Source organism: Planococcus citri, chromosome 1 (assembly GCF_950023065.1).
Source record: "Planococcus citri chromosome 1, ihPlaCitr1.1, whole genome shotgun sequence".
Classification (NCBI taxonomy): Eukaryota; Metazoa; Arthropoda; class Insecta; order Hemiptera; family Pseudococcidae; genus Planococcus; species Planococcus citri.
In genome coordinates, this window is record NC_088677.1 from 68,135,314 (window position 1) to 68,149,169 (window position 13,856).

Here is a 13,856-nt window from a genome sequence, read left to right on the forward strand (position 1 = left end):
CGGAGAGCACCACGTCACTCGAAAAATTTCACTATCTGAGACCTGACGACCTGAGTAAAGTTTTTCAAAAACTTTTAGGAAAATGAACAATAATTTTAAAAAATCGAAAATTTTTATTTTATTTAGCAACGTCTTGAGTGTAAAATTGAAAAATACTAGACAAGAAAATCGGGAAATTTCATAATTTTGACTACCAGAATAAAATTTTTCCAGATTTGCAAAATTTACTACAAAAATCTAAAATTCTAAATCTAAAATCATCATAAATTTATTGGATGTTTTTCATGTTTTGCCAACATTTTGAAAAATTTTCCAAAGGTTTTGGTTTTGAAGAAACTTTTACACAAATTTGCAGCATTTTTTTTCGAATTTCACAAAAATTTCATCACTTTTTAGTCATTTTTGGTGATTTTAATGCTTTCCTTTTGTTTTCAAGTCATTTTATTTTCAGCAATGTTTTATGCAATTGAGGAGCTCATTGCAAAAGTAGCCCTTGTCACATGAACTTTTAGACACGTTTTACTCGATTGCACCTATTGCCAACAGCGGAGATCATGTTGTAATGATGAAATGACCGTCAAGTTAGTCTACCCTGAGTAGCCCTGAGAGGAATTGCTTTATAGAGTTTACATTCATGATACTGGGTACGCTCAAGGGAGAGCTTTGGAGATTGCATAGGTTCATGTGACAAGGGCTACTTTTGCAATGAGCTCCTCAATTTTTCTCACATTCTGTTCAATGTTCAATCTTGATAGAATTTTTTTTCTGTTTTCGGTTATTTGTATTGTTTTATAACTTGATTGTACTTTTCCAGTGATTTTAATTTTCAATGTTCAATGCCCCTTCACTTCACTACTGTTTTTACATTAGAATTTGGGACGAACATAAACAATACCTATTCGTTTTCGTTATAACTTTTTGAGGAAAAACTTTTATAAAAAATTGATGATTTTCAGTTCCGTTTTCAGGTTTAGTTGAAGGTTTTTTTTTTTCAATTACAATTTTCGTCCAAAATCAATCAAATCTTTCCAATTTTTCAGTTTTAAAATTTAAGTTTAAGTTGACAATTTTGCACCCTGCATTTGGACACTTCACCTGTGTCAATTTTGAATTTTATCAATCTTCAAAAAACGAAAACGAATATAAAAGTATCTCAATTTCTCAAAAGATAAATCCTTTGACCAGAAAATGACAATACAAACATTGAAATAATAGGTTACATTTATTGTAACACTTTAAACGCAATTAATAGATACCTAAAGTAATAAAAATAAAAATCGTAATAAGCTCATGACTTGACATCATTAGGTAGGTCTAGGTACACCCAATTCTCAACATAACAGACTAGATGAGAGATATGAAAAAGTGATCATTTTACTCCCACAGTAAACATTATTCAGTTGTTCGGTTACGTATAGAAGATGAATTTAATAGCTATCGGTAAACTCATCTGCATTTTCCAGACGGTATCATTCAAAAACTTATTTAACGATTCCTCGTTCCGAGATAAAGGTAATCCATGAGGAATACCATTATTTGGATCATGCAGAAATCGTTGTTTCATCTCCATTATTTTTTGCGCATCCGAATTACAAAAATACAAAAATCTATCCACTTCTCTAAAATAATATTTACGTTCAGGACGCTCCAGCACGAATGTGAGATATGGCCTGATATTCTCATATTTAAACAAGGTGTTTTCTTTGAATAAAGCTATCTCCTCCTCATTCCTGAAACACAATTTCATTATTTCAAGTAAATCTTCTACACACGTGCCCAAGATCAAAGACGGCCAATTTTTGCTCCAAAATGTGCTCCTCTCTTGAAAACTGGCATCCGATAGGACAGCCATTAAGAGTCTCGTTTGTCTGCTGGATGCTCTTGGAAAATCATATGGTCTAAATAAGTATTCGCTATCCTTGAGCAAGATATCATCAAATACGGCCTGTTTTAAAATCTGAGCGGCACTATTCCATATCTCGCACCACGGAGATACTTCGCTTTGATATATCAGTTGTTCCCGGGGTTGAATATCAAAAGCTTCTTTTACTAGCAAATTCTTTATTAGATGAACGAAAGTCTTTTTATCGATCTTGTTTCTAATGTACATCCATGTTGGAAGAACAAGCCGGTCTCTTTCCTCATGTTCATGGCCGTTCAACAGTGTTCTTATCAAACGCTCGACATTTCGAGCAATAAACTCTACGAGTTTCGGTTCATTTAGTTTAGGTAAGATGAACCTGGAGAATAATTTCGGATTATTGTCTAATAAGTCGCGAATGAATTTTTGCGACTGACTTTCCAAAGGTATGCGATTCCAATAGTACAGTGCAGATGAATAATCCATTGATGCGGTTTTATAGAACTGTGAAAACACCGTTTCACCAATATTAGGAACCATGTGTGGTTTATCACTGAGCAAGCAGGTCCAGTAGTACAACTGTGGAAATTCGGTAAAAGACAATCTATCCAAATTCATCGTTGAGCTGACAGAAGGCCAAATCCGTTTTATATCATCTTCGAAACAGTACAAGCAAGCGATCCTGAATTTTACATTAATACCGATTCGATCGCACAGCAGCATTCGTTTAGCTGTGCGCACTTCATGAATGGTACCATCCCAGTCCAATGCGAAATCATGGAACATGCTTAAAACTTCGTTCCAATCAGGATAATCAATCTCGAATATTCTGATACTGTAATGATATAACCAGGTCGCAATTGAATGACCGCATCTGTTGACATACTTATTCAGGAAATTGTAAATCATTCGCGGCATATTAGGAAATACTTTTTCGACCTCAATGCCTGAACGCAACTTGTACATTAAGATCCGTGTAAGCTTACCGCTCTTGAGATGCGAACGGATTTCCCTTTGCCATAGCTCTGCAACGATAGCCAATGATGAGATTTCTTGCAATTTTAAAGGGTTTGGACAAGCAACGTCGAATACATTGGATACGAATTCCGTCATATTATGTTCTGGAACTTCCGGAGTTGATACAAAATATCAGTTTTGCTGCGGTCTAACGTTGCTCGAACAACTGGGTCACCCGGTAGCACCATCAAATTGCAGCCTGTGACCGGTTGGGTTAGCCACACGGGTTCACTAGTTCAAAAATTTTAAAAATAAGCATGAGAAAAAAATTCAAAATTTGATTAATTGATAAGAATTCAATCGCACTTCATCCACCTGCGTACTAACAAAATAAGATCTGGTACCTTATTTTGTCAACTCGTAGGTGGATGGGGTGCAATATTCAAAATCAAATCACTGAACTCTATACTCTTACACTGGAACGCTTACGCTGCATATGGTCCAATGTTAAACTACCCGGTCGAGCAAGTTAGAAAGAGATAGCTATATGAATAGAAGTTGTTATCCTTGTCTAGCGCGTTGCGTATTCATTTCATTCATACAGTAGCGTGATTTTTTTTGTTTTTTTTTTTAAATTTTTGCAACTTTTTGCTGATTTTTTTTATTTTATACAATTATTAATATTTCAAGATGAAATTGAGACATCGGCGATCCTAGGAATTCAGAAAATTGCTTTTAAAAAATGAATTATTTACAAAAGTGAACAAGGTATTTCAAGTTGAAATTATGTTTCGTAACAGAACTTTAAGACTTTTTTATAATGACTCTAACTTTTCACGTTTTTTTTTCACGGTAAAAATTGATTTCATATATTACAACGGAGACATTTATAGACATTTATGTAATGGTAAAAAAAATTTCAAAGTGCTTATGCAGCTGTGTAGGGAAGGTACTTGGACAAGTGACTAAAAAAGGAAAACAGGTACACGATTGAAAATTTTTGAAGAATAAAAATAAAATATATCCGTATTATCCGTTATCTTATCACAGATAGATAAATGAAGGAGTTGAAAAATCTGAGTTCATTTTTTCCCCTCAAAACTTGATTTAAATTACTAAATTAGGTTCAACCTCAACCTATTTGATAAATGAATTGGAAAATGAACAACTTCTGGAGTTCTGGATTTAAAATTTTCGATTTCATTCAATTTTAAAAATGTATTTGTGCATTCTTTGTCTTGTGCAGCTCTTGAATGAGTTTGAGTTTGAGGCTTCATTGAGTGATAAATTCTTCAAAAATTTTCAATCATGTACCTGTTTTCCTTTTTTAGTCACTTTTTCATGTATCTAGCCTACACAACTGACAACACAGCTGCATAATAGGTAATTTCGTTTATTTATTATAATGTAGTACATAAATATATATAGAATATTGCTGGAAAATTTAAATTATTCAATATTCACTTAAATATTTTTCTAATTTGAATTAAGTATTTCAATTTCCAGATCATGAGTTTTTAAATTTTATTGAATAAGTACTGCTACAAATTATAATATTTCAACTTGAAGTATCTGGTACACTTTTGTAAATAATTCATTTTTTAAAAGCAATTTTCTCAATTCCTACGATCGCCGATGTCTTAAAAGTGATCTTGAACATCAATACTCGTATAAAATAAAAAAATTCTACAAAAAATTGCAAAAATTAAAACAAAAAACAAAAAAAAAATCACGCTACTGTACGGATGAAATGAATACGCAATACTTACCAACGCGCTAGACAAGGACAAGAACGTCTTAACATATATCTATCTCTTTCTAACGCGCTCGATCGGGTCACGTGGTATCGTAAGCGTTCCAGTGTAAGAGTATAGAGTTCAGTGAATCAAATAGGAGCGTGTAAAGACCGACGGGAGGGTGTCTAGTTTTCACCGATAAATTACTGTTTTGATGGGGAGTGAAACATTTTCCACGGCTATTTATCACCAATAAATCATCTTTCCGCTTATCACGCTCCTGTTTGTAAACATTGTTAGAGAGGTATATTTTTCTTACGTACGAGAGATTATGTTCATCCTTTTTGAGTTCTTTTTTCCGAAAAATGACTGAGAAAACTACTCTTACGTGTTTTCATTGCAGTGCATCGTTTACCAGAAAAGATAATTTGGTTCGTCATATCAAAAACTTTCATCTTAATCCAAAAATAAATAAGAAAAATGGTAATCTTGATCTAATTGAGTACTGCATTCCAACTTCCTATCTATCATTCTGTTTGAAATTTTCATGTTTAAAAATCATTTTCCTGAATTTGTTTTAGTCAAAGTTAAAGTAAGACGAATTGTATGTCCTCTGTGTAATGTGATTATACCTGGTAAATTCTCCAATTTTCACCACCATCTAACACTAATACACAATGTTAATCTTGAGCAACAATGTGTTACTTTCAACTCTTTCAGTGGTAAGTAATAGGTACATTAATTAAGATTCTCGCATATTGTTAATTCAATTGACTAAATTATCACTGAGCTGTCATTTTTCTTTCATTTTTTCTTAGAATTCCAAACATGGAAGTTGGAAGAGGAAAACAAAACGATGTCTAAATTCGTGAAACGTAGGAGAGAATATACTCGGAAGAATGGTAGTACTGTCGGATATTACGTCTGTCACCGCAGTTTTCATTTCAAATGCACGAAAAAAAGAAAAACATCTCGAAGGAAAAATCGTGGATCAAATAAAATCGGATATGCATGTTCAGCTAACATGAAAGTGACGAAAACAAATCAACAAATCACAGTAAACTATTGCAATTCACATGTTGGTCATTGCTGTGAAGTTGGTAGGCTAACGTTGAATGCTGAAGAAAAAGCTGAATTAGCAGGTACCAATCTTTCTCTTACAATCAAGTTAATTAATGTTAATTGAATCAAAAATTTGTTTACATTGTATTGTTATTTTGTGGATAGGTAAAATGAAACAAGGTGTTCCGTTGTCCAGAGTTTTGGATGATATCCGAGAAGAGGAGCCTACCACCATTAAAAGAATACATCTCACCGACAGAAATGACCTCCATAACATAAAAAAAAACTTATGGAATTAATTGCCCTTTGAGGTACGATAATAACGATCCTACAAGTGTAGCTGTCTTCATAGAGAAAATGAAAATGAATGAAAAAGGCAACCCAATAATTTTTTTCAAAGATCAACAAACGGAGCTGGAATCGTTTGAGAAAAAAGATTTTATTCTGATAATGATGTCCGAGTTCCAAAAGGAAATGTTTGTAAAATATGGCCATCGTTGCGTCTGTATTGATGGTACTCATGGATTAAACGAATATAAATTCATTTTGTACACCATCGTAGTCTTGGATGAATTTGACAACGGAATCCCAGTGGCATTCTGCTTTAGTAATCGCGGCACGCTTCAATTGTATACGCTTTTCTTTGAAAAAGTCAAAGAATCCTTGGGAAAAACGATTACTACGAAGATATTCATGTCCGATGGCGAAGTCACCTTTTACACAGCTTGGGCTGCAGTTATGGGTTCAGCTGAGCGGCAATTGTTGTGCTTGTGGCATCTGTATAAAACGTGGAACCAACATTTTCCGAAGATTGATGACTTGAACAAAAGAAAACTAGTGAAAAAAACGTTGTATGCAGTAGCAGCTGAACCTAATGTTGAAAATTTTTGCCAAGAGTATAAAAACTTTTTGAAGCAGTTGGAAGAAGACGAAGATACTGTTAAATTTTATAAGTACTTGAATGATTATTATACTAAAAACACTGAATCATGGGCTGCCTGTTACCGATCTCATGCTGTAATTCAAACGAACATGCATTTGGAAAGTTTTCATAAAACGATCAAGTATCATTACTTGAATGGTAAACGATGCTCGCGATTGGATAATACTATTTATCAGCTGTTCCGCTACCTTCGAGATAAGAAATATGACCATCTTATAAAGTTAGCCAAAGAAAAACCCACGAAGAAATCCAAAGCCATCCGAGAAAGTCATGCTAAATCTGCTGATTATATCAATTCAGTAGAAATAATTGACAATGGAAAATATCAAGTCAAGGACTACGAGGTCACGTTACAACAACCTGAACCATGCTGTTTTCATGTATGCAAAGAATGCAAAATCTGCATTTGTATGTACGTGTGTTCATGCAGAGATAGTCAGATCAATAGAAATATGTGTAAGCACATTCATGCTTGTGTGCAAAAAGACGAAGAGATCAATCAAGAATTGGCCGATGATGAAAATTGTAACTCTTTATCCGTAGTACCTACCAACAGCGATATACCTACCAACAGTGTAACAGAAAACAGCAACCAGAACCTATTGTTGGAAAGTTACCACTTCGGAGACGAAATATTACCAACTGTTCAAAGAGAATCTTTAGATGATGCAAAAGTTGATTTAATTGCTCGCTGTAATGTAATTTCTGGTTATTTATCCAACCGAAGTGTAAAGAAAGAAAGTATTGACATCGTCAGGAAACTACTAGATCGAGCGACAGCAGTTTTAATGGAAGAGGAAAATTCAGAGAAAGAGAAGCGTTCGAATCCTGTCAACACGAACAGTAAAATAGAAAAGCAGACGTATCTAACTATTAATACACAAAAGTTGGAGCCTTTGTCTCCCTTTTGCGCCGATTGTACGGCCGTTTTTGGTTTTTGCGAATGAATTTCGACATGTAGACATATCAGTTACTGTGCGAATGCCATTGAATCTTTTTGAAAATTTACATTTTTCCAAAAAAATCGTAATTAAAAAATGTTTGGATTTTGGAATTAGAGAGAATGTTTTGGTTTTCGTCTTTCGATCACGAAAATAGATCCGCAGTACCTCTATCATTTTTAAACCTTGGAAACATCAACGAAACTTGGTTGATATTTGTGTGACGTCATGCAAATGCGTTTTTTTTTCGTTTTTGAAAACTTGAAAAGATAGAACGAAAGGTTAAAGTTGATGAGATTTTGAATTTTGTTTTTGTTGAATGAGACTTCTGTAAAATTAAATTAAATCTTTCAATTAATTTTTCAAATCATCGTCAATTTGTCATACATCATGAAAATATGTAGATTTTTCAACAGAAAACAACTGAAATATAGGCCTATAATGTGTAATGAGGCAGTGCTTTCAGAAGTAAGTATCATTTCGTAGATTTCGATAAAAAATTTAAAATATGATTTTTTACACGACCTTTGAGAGTTGAGCTCACTGTATTGTATGACTTTTGAACTTTGAAGTTTTTTTTCTTGAAATTTGAACTACTTTTTGAGAATTTCACAACAATTCCTTCAAATGGGTACGTAATTTTTTGCTGAGCTTTACATGACCTATAAGTGTAAGATGACATGTTTTGGAGGAAGGGGATGTTTTAGAAAATTAGTAGAAAATAAGTAGTAAGCAAATAAATTGACCAATTTTTTTTTGTTCTCGCCCCTGGTTTAGCTAGCCTCAGGGTTGCGGAACGATACCAATACCAAAAAACCAATACCGGCAAAACCGCCTAATTTTTGAAAAAAATTGAAAAAACCGAAAACCGATACCAATAAGTTGACAAATGAAAAACCGATTTAGAAAATACCAATATAATTTCAAAGTCGGTACAAAATACCAAAAACCAATACCGAAATTATTTTAAAATCTGTATTTTGGTACTCATTTTTGCAAATTTCTGCAAATGAAACAATTCCAACATCAAACAAAATGAGTTTATTCATTTTAATAATCACTTTTCTTTGTTGATTTTCCTCTCATTTCAACTTTTATACTACTACTCTCTCAATTTCTGAATTTTAAGCCAAAGTGTTCTGTAATTAGCTTGATTTTTGGGTGATAAAATACCAATACCGAAACCGAAAACCGAAATAAAATTCACAAAAATTGGAAAAACCGATACCAAAAACCGAAATTTTGAGGTAGAAATTGATGAAAACCGAAAAACCAATACCGTTTTAGCCACCACATTTGAAATACCAATACCACGTACCAATACCGTTTTGTTTTATCGTTCCGCAACCCTGGCTAGCCTACAGAAAGTAAAAAATTCATAATTTTTTTCGTGCATTTTTTTATTTTTTATTTACATTTTGGTAATTGATTCAAAAATTAAAAAAAAATAAAAACCAACGAATTCATGAGAGACTTTGATAAAAAAAATACCCTATGATAGGTATTTTCATTTGAAACTATTTTTTTTTTACTATAGGGAATGGAAATGAATATATACTCAATGATCAATACTCATAAATTCATCTCAAATTAGTCAAATTTAATATAAAACAATGGCAATAAAAAAAAAACATCAACTTCTCTACTATAACAGACTGGACAATACAACTGGAAAGAATTGATAATTGGCCCATTTATGCTCAGGTTAAGGACTCTACTTCAGATTTTTTGATTTTGGTTGAAGGTTACTGAATAAAATTTTTTCTACAAGTAGGTATTATGAAAGTTTTTGAGCCAACTCAGCCTCTCAGGTTATGGTAAGGCTAACAATTCCAACTCGCATCCCTGGTAAATATAATTATCAACGGAAACTAGCGGAAACGTGACATAAATCTATTTCTCAGTGGTCAGTGCACCTCACTCACTGGCCAAGGGGCCACCTTTTTCTCCTGAGCAGTTTTCAGCACAAAGTTATTTTTCTAAGAAGGATCGCAAATGTAGATCTTTAAAAAAATTGTATTATATGTATCATTGTATCAGAGGAAGGAAGATAAAATTTCCTTATTAATGGTATAAGACTAAGTATAAGAAAATTATGGGGTCCAGGTCCAGCTATACATAGAATAGATGGATTTTGAGCGAAAAAAAAAATCAAACTTCTGCAATTCTCCACTTGGAAAGTTTTTATCCATTCTCTTGCATGTAGCCAAGTGCAAGAGTATTCTGTTTAAATTAATCAAATTAACTTCTAAATAGTTCTAACAAATATACCTATTTGTTAGAACTTAGAAATGAAGAATTTGATTGACACGAAATTCATTTCATTTTTTACAATGACGTCATCAAACGTTACATTTTCATGTAGCAATTGTTGCGGAATTCTCCGCAACTGGCCGACTTGTTATTTTAAAAAAGAAAAGAAGAAAAAACGTATACGCCCCTGTTTATCAGGAGATTCTGAAAACATCATCTTGGAGCCACTTCGAAGAGAGGATGGTGACACAGCAGAAGCTTTAAATATTATCGACTTCGAAGACAGTTCACATTGTTATGATGTTAAAAAAAAGGTAATCATAATCAGTATAAAAATGTTGTTTTATTGACGATTCAGAGTTTTTAAAGTTGTGCATTTGAATAATTCGATAAATTGTTTCAGAAAAAAAAACAAGATGCGCCGATAGCAGATTTACTAGCCAAACCGGAAAAGACTTCACTAGACATCCCGGACATCCGAATTGAAAACCTGATCAACGGCGTCATCGGCGATGAATCTTCACTAGACATCCGAATTGAAAACCTGATCAATGGTGATGAATCCCGAATTGACGTACCCGACTTTGCAGCATCAGTGGAGGTACACTCTACTAATGCAACCTTGCCGGCTTCGAATAAAGTGAACATTGCTATGTAGAAAAAAAAAGGTAACAGTATAACAATGTTTTATTGTCTTATTGACGATTCAAAATTTTCAAAGTTGTGAATTTGAATAAATAATTCGATCATTAGTTTCAGAAATAACAGCGAGATGTAACGTTGGTAACCGAGAAATATAGTAATGGAGCTATAGTTCTTGTTTTCGTGGTTGATGGGAACTGGGAAGTCCAATTTCAATGCTCGTTTTGAATACTTGGATGATTTTTAAAAAATATGCACGTATAATAAGCATATTTATTCGTATCTGTTCTACAGTTCTGTTTTTTTATTTTTTTATAATTCGATTCGTATTATTAAATTAGATAATATGTTCAGAGTTCGCAAGTTCGCAAAAATTATTATTTGTAGTACTCCTCCGCAAAAAAAGAAGCTACATAAGAGATAAATAGCCGTGGAAAAAGTTTCACTCCCCATCAAAACAGTAATTTATCGGTGAAAACTAGACACCCTCCCGTCGGTCTTTACACGCTCCTAAATCAAATCGCACTTCATCCACCTGCGTACTGACAAAATAAGGTCTGATTTTTCAAGCTAAGTAGGTAACTTTCATCTACCTATATAAAATAATTCAGTAGACAAAACTGCCAAATCATGAAGTCAACAAATTTATTTGTTGAAACGACGACAAACGTCAAAACTTTTTACAAGTTTCTAATCAGTAAATCTGTCGCGTTAATTCTCCATTTAGTTCAATTCACAATTAATTCTAATTCACCGGAGTCGTATTATAGCTTGAAAATGGTCGTCGAAGATGTAGAAATGACGAACGCGTACGACGCGAACGATTCCGGCGACGTTGAAATGTCCTCAGCCGACTCAAAAACCAAACGTAAGTCGAAAAAATCTGATAACTCGGTTGTCGAACCATTATGCACGATACGAATACTAAGAATAGTCAAAGACGTACAACAGCAGCACGGTCTTCGACACAGCGACTACCAGCGATACAGAGGATACTGTTCCAGGCGTATCAGACGTTTACGTAAAGCACTCAGTTTACCTCCCAGCGACCGTCATAATTTCAAGAAGAAAACTTTCATCGACGAGGGACACCTGAACGATAAAACCATTACGATACCTTTGATGTTAGCCGAACGTGCTTGGAGTTACGCTATGCAACTTCGACTCGAAGCGAACACCGAACCGAGGAAAAAATTCCATCTAATTTCACGTCTACGTAAAGCCACCACGTACGCTCTACAGCTGCAGCAGCTTTGTGATTCGCCTAAATTCGACAGCAGAACCAAGCTGGAAGCTGAAGGGTACGTGGCGTGGATTCACGGTACGTTGCACTTCGAACTACAGCTGTGGAAATCGGCCATCGAGTACTTTAAAAAAGCTCAATTAATATACGAAAAATTAGCGTCAGCTTTGAACGAAGAAGACGCCACGTTGTATAGACAGAAAAGCGAAGAAATCACACCTAGTTTACGTTATTGCGCTTACAATCTCGGTGAAGCGACCGCCGCCGAGTTACTCCAATTACGTAGTCAAGCTCACGGCGAATTGCTAAAGAATTTAGATATCCTGGTCGATCAAACGGTCAAATACAACACTGACGCGATGAACGAGGTCAAATGGCGTAATCGTTCATTCCCAGTGAAATCGGAAAAAGTTAGAGCTTTCTTGATGGCCGATCGAGATCTCGAGAAATCGTTCGTCAACGCTTCCATCGTCGATAACCTGAATCTAATCGAACAACACTTGATGGACTGCAAAGACGCCATTACCGTAGTCAAAGACGAATGCAAAGCCGATCCCGGAGTGAAATCCGCCGACGGACTTTCATCCACGCAGCTCCTCTTACACTATCTATCTTACATCAGGCTGAACCGCACCATCAAACGAAACCATTTACTAATCGAAGTAGCTCGAAAAGACGCCGAATCTAGTTGGACCGCCGAAGAATCCAAGAAACTCGAAAACAGCTCGATTCAACGTACAAAATACCAAGACCGTACCCGTCTCTACGAAATAATCATACAGAACCTGATGGAAATGGAACAACTACCGATTTGCGAATACGATACCGATTTCGCCTTCGAAATACAATCGAAAATCAAAGCATATCAGGCGCTCCGCTGTTACTCCATAGGAGAAAACCTATCCACCGTTGGCCGATGGGGTGACACGGTTAAACTCTACGAAAGATCCGTTCAACTCGCCACCACAGCTCTGAAATGCAACTCCATCGAAACTGCCGTCGCCGATGAACTTAATCGTTTGATCGAAGCCGTCGAATCGAACCGAATGATCGTCCAAGCTAAAAGTATGTTCGCACCGGAATCCAGCGAGAAAAAAGATCCCAAGAAACCGCCCCTGATCGATAGACTAGACGAGTACTTCGAAGATCCAAGCCTGGTCACCAAGCAACCTAATCTCGTAACCGTTCCACCCTCCATGATTCCGACTCCCTGTAAACCGCTGTTTTTCGACTTGGCTCTCGATATGGTCAAATTCCCATCGCTTAACGAAAAGATCTCCGGTAGAAAAGGCAACGCTGCTAATCCAGCCGGTATTAAAGGATTTGTCAAAGGATTATGGGGATGGAATAATCCAAAGTGAGCCAATACGGCGGCGCTTTTCTACCGCTGTTTTATTACGTATTTATTATTTTTTTTTACATAGGTAATTTGTACGCGGAGTTTTTCTACATAAGGGTTTTTCTCTCTCTTTTAACGAACGTTTGTAAATATTGTTATTTTTTGCAAAAATATACACGTTTGTAAAGCGTTTCATTCGTTTATTTGACGACTTTCATTGACTTATGCATCGGATCAAAATACTCGATATTATGAACCAGTAAATTGAGATTTATGTCAGGTTTTTATCTCGGTGATGACTATTTGAAAACAACCGAATTTCAAGCAACGAAATATGGAGAAGTGAAGAAGAACTTGTTTTTTTTTAGGAAAAATATAACTGATCTTGAGCAAATGAACGTACCAAAATCAAAAACTCTATTATACAGATCGTAATATTCAACTCTGAAGAATAAAATTGTGGTAATTTCATCTCTTTTGTGTTTTTATAGTTGAGTACATTTTTTTCATTTTTTTTCTTCGAACGTGATTTCGTAAATTTTTTTAATGAAGAGGGAATTTTTTAGCTTAGGAAATCATTTTTTCTGTTTTTTACCGCCCTATGAATTTTTTTACATTTTTCTCCCTAAAATGCTTCCCACCGAATAAGTCTTTTACTATTTTTTTCGAGAATGATTTCGAATTTTTCATGCCATTGATATTTTTTGCCTAATTTTTTTCAATAGTTTTTTTTTTGTTTTCTGACACAAACAATTTTTTTTGAATTCGATTTCGGGTGGAATTTTTGAATCGATTACAATTTATTAGATTGCACTTTTTTCATCACAAATGGACTTTTTTCTTAGTTATTTTCATCAGGATCCCCCCCCCACATTTTTT

The 13,856-nt window shown here is 34.7% G+C and overlaps 3 protein-coding genes and 1 long non-coding RNA gene across 5 annotated transcripts; 3 read left to right on the plus strand and 1 right to left on the minus strand.

Moving 5' to 3' along the window:
* Positions 1-1,203: 1,203 nt before the first annotated feature.
* On the minus strand, positions 1,204-3,224 carry LOC135843652 (uncharacterized). Of its 2 annotated transcripts, none has more exons than XM_065362736.1 (2): positions 2,848-3,224; positions 1,204-2,696 (listed from the first exon to the last, which is right to left on the minus strand). In XM_065362736.1, the coding sequence occupies exons 1-2, from the start codon at positions 2,880-2,882 to the stop codon at positions 1,409-1,411; spliced, it is 1,323 nt and encodes a 440-aa protein (XP_065218808.1). In that variant the 5' UTR covers positions 2,883-3,224; the 3' UTR covers positions 1,204-1,408. The 2 variants fall into 2 exon arrangements, with proteins under 2 accessions (XP_065218808.1, XP_065218064.1); XM_065361992.1 differs by having other exon boundaries at positions 1,204-2,735.
* A 1,560-nt stretch (positions 3,225-4,784) lies between these two features.
* Positions 4,785-7,770, plus strand: LOC135845043 (uncharacterized). The gene is made up of 2 exons (XM_065363833.1): positions 4,785-5,696; positions 5,782-7,770. The coding sequence occupies exon 2, from the start codon at positions 5,974-5,976 to the stop codon at positions 7,504-7,506; it is 1,533 nt and encodes a 510-aa protein (XP_065219905.1). The 5' UTR covers positions 4,785-5,696; positions 5,782-5,973; the 3' UTR covers positions 7,507-7,770.
* A 2,083-nt stretch (positions 7,771-9,853) lies between these two features.
* Positions 9,854-10,760, plus strand: LOC135842534 (uncharacterized). The gene is made up of 3 exons (XR_010558141.1): positions 9,854-10,067; positions 10,157-10,421; positions 10,507-10,760. It is a non-coding gene; the product is annotated as an uncharacterized LOC135842534 (long non-coding RNA).
* A 278-nt stretch (positions 10,761-11,038) lies between these two features.
* Positions 11,039-13,180, plus strand: Srp68 (signal recognition particle 68). The gene has a single exon (XM_065368094.1). The coding sequence runs from the start codon at positions 11,173-11,175 to the stop codon at positions 12,997-12,999; it is 1,827 nt and encodes a 608-aa protein (XP_065224166.1). The 5' UTR covers positions 11,039-11,172; the 3' UTR covers positions 13,000-13,180.
* The last annotated feature ends 676 nt before the right edge of the window (positions 13,181-13,856 follow it).

Excerpts from the sequence above, each read along its gene's own strand:
- LOC135843652 (XM_065361992.1), bottom strand. The coding sequence starts at position 2,882 with ATGGCAAAGGGAAATCCGTTCGCATCTCAAGAGCG. Across the intron at positions 2,736-2,847 it reads CCGTTCGCATCTCAAGAGCG|ATGCGGTCATTCAATTGCGA; the intron begins GTAAGCTTACAC and ends GTATGTCAACAG.
- LOC135845043 (XM_065363833.1), top strand. The coding sequence starts at position 5,974 with ATGAAAATGAATGAAAAAGGCAACCCAATAATTTTTTTCAAAGATCAA.
- Srp68 (XM_065368094.1), top strand. The coding sequence starts at position 11,173 with ATGGTCGTCGAAGATGTAGAAATGACGAACGCGTACGACGCGAACGAT.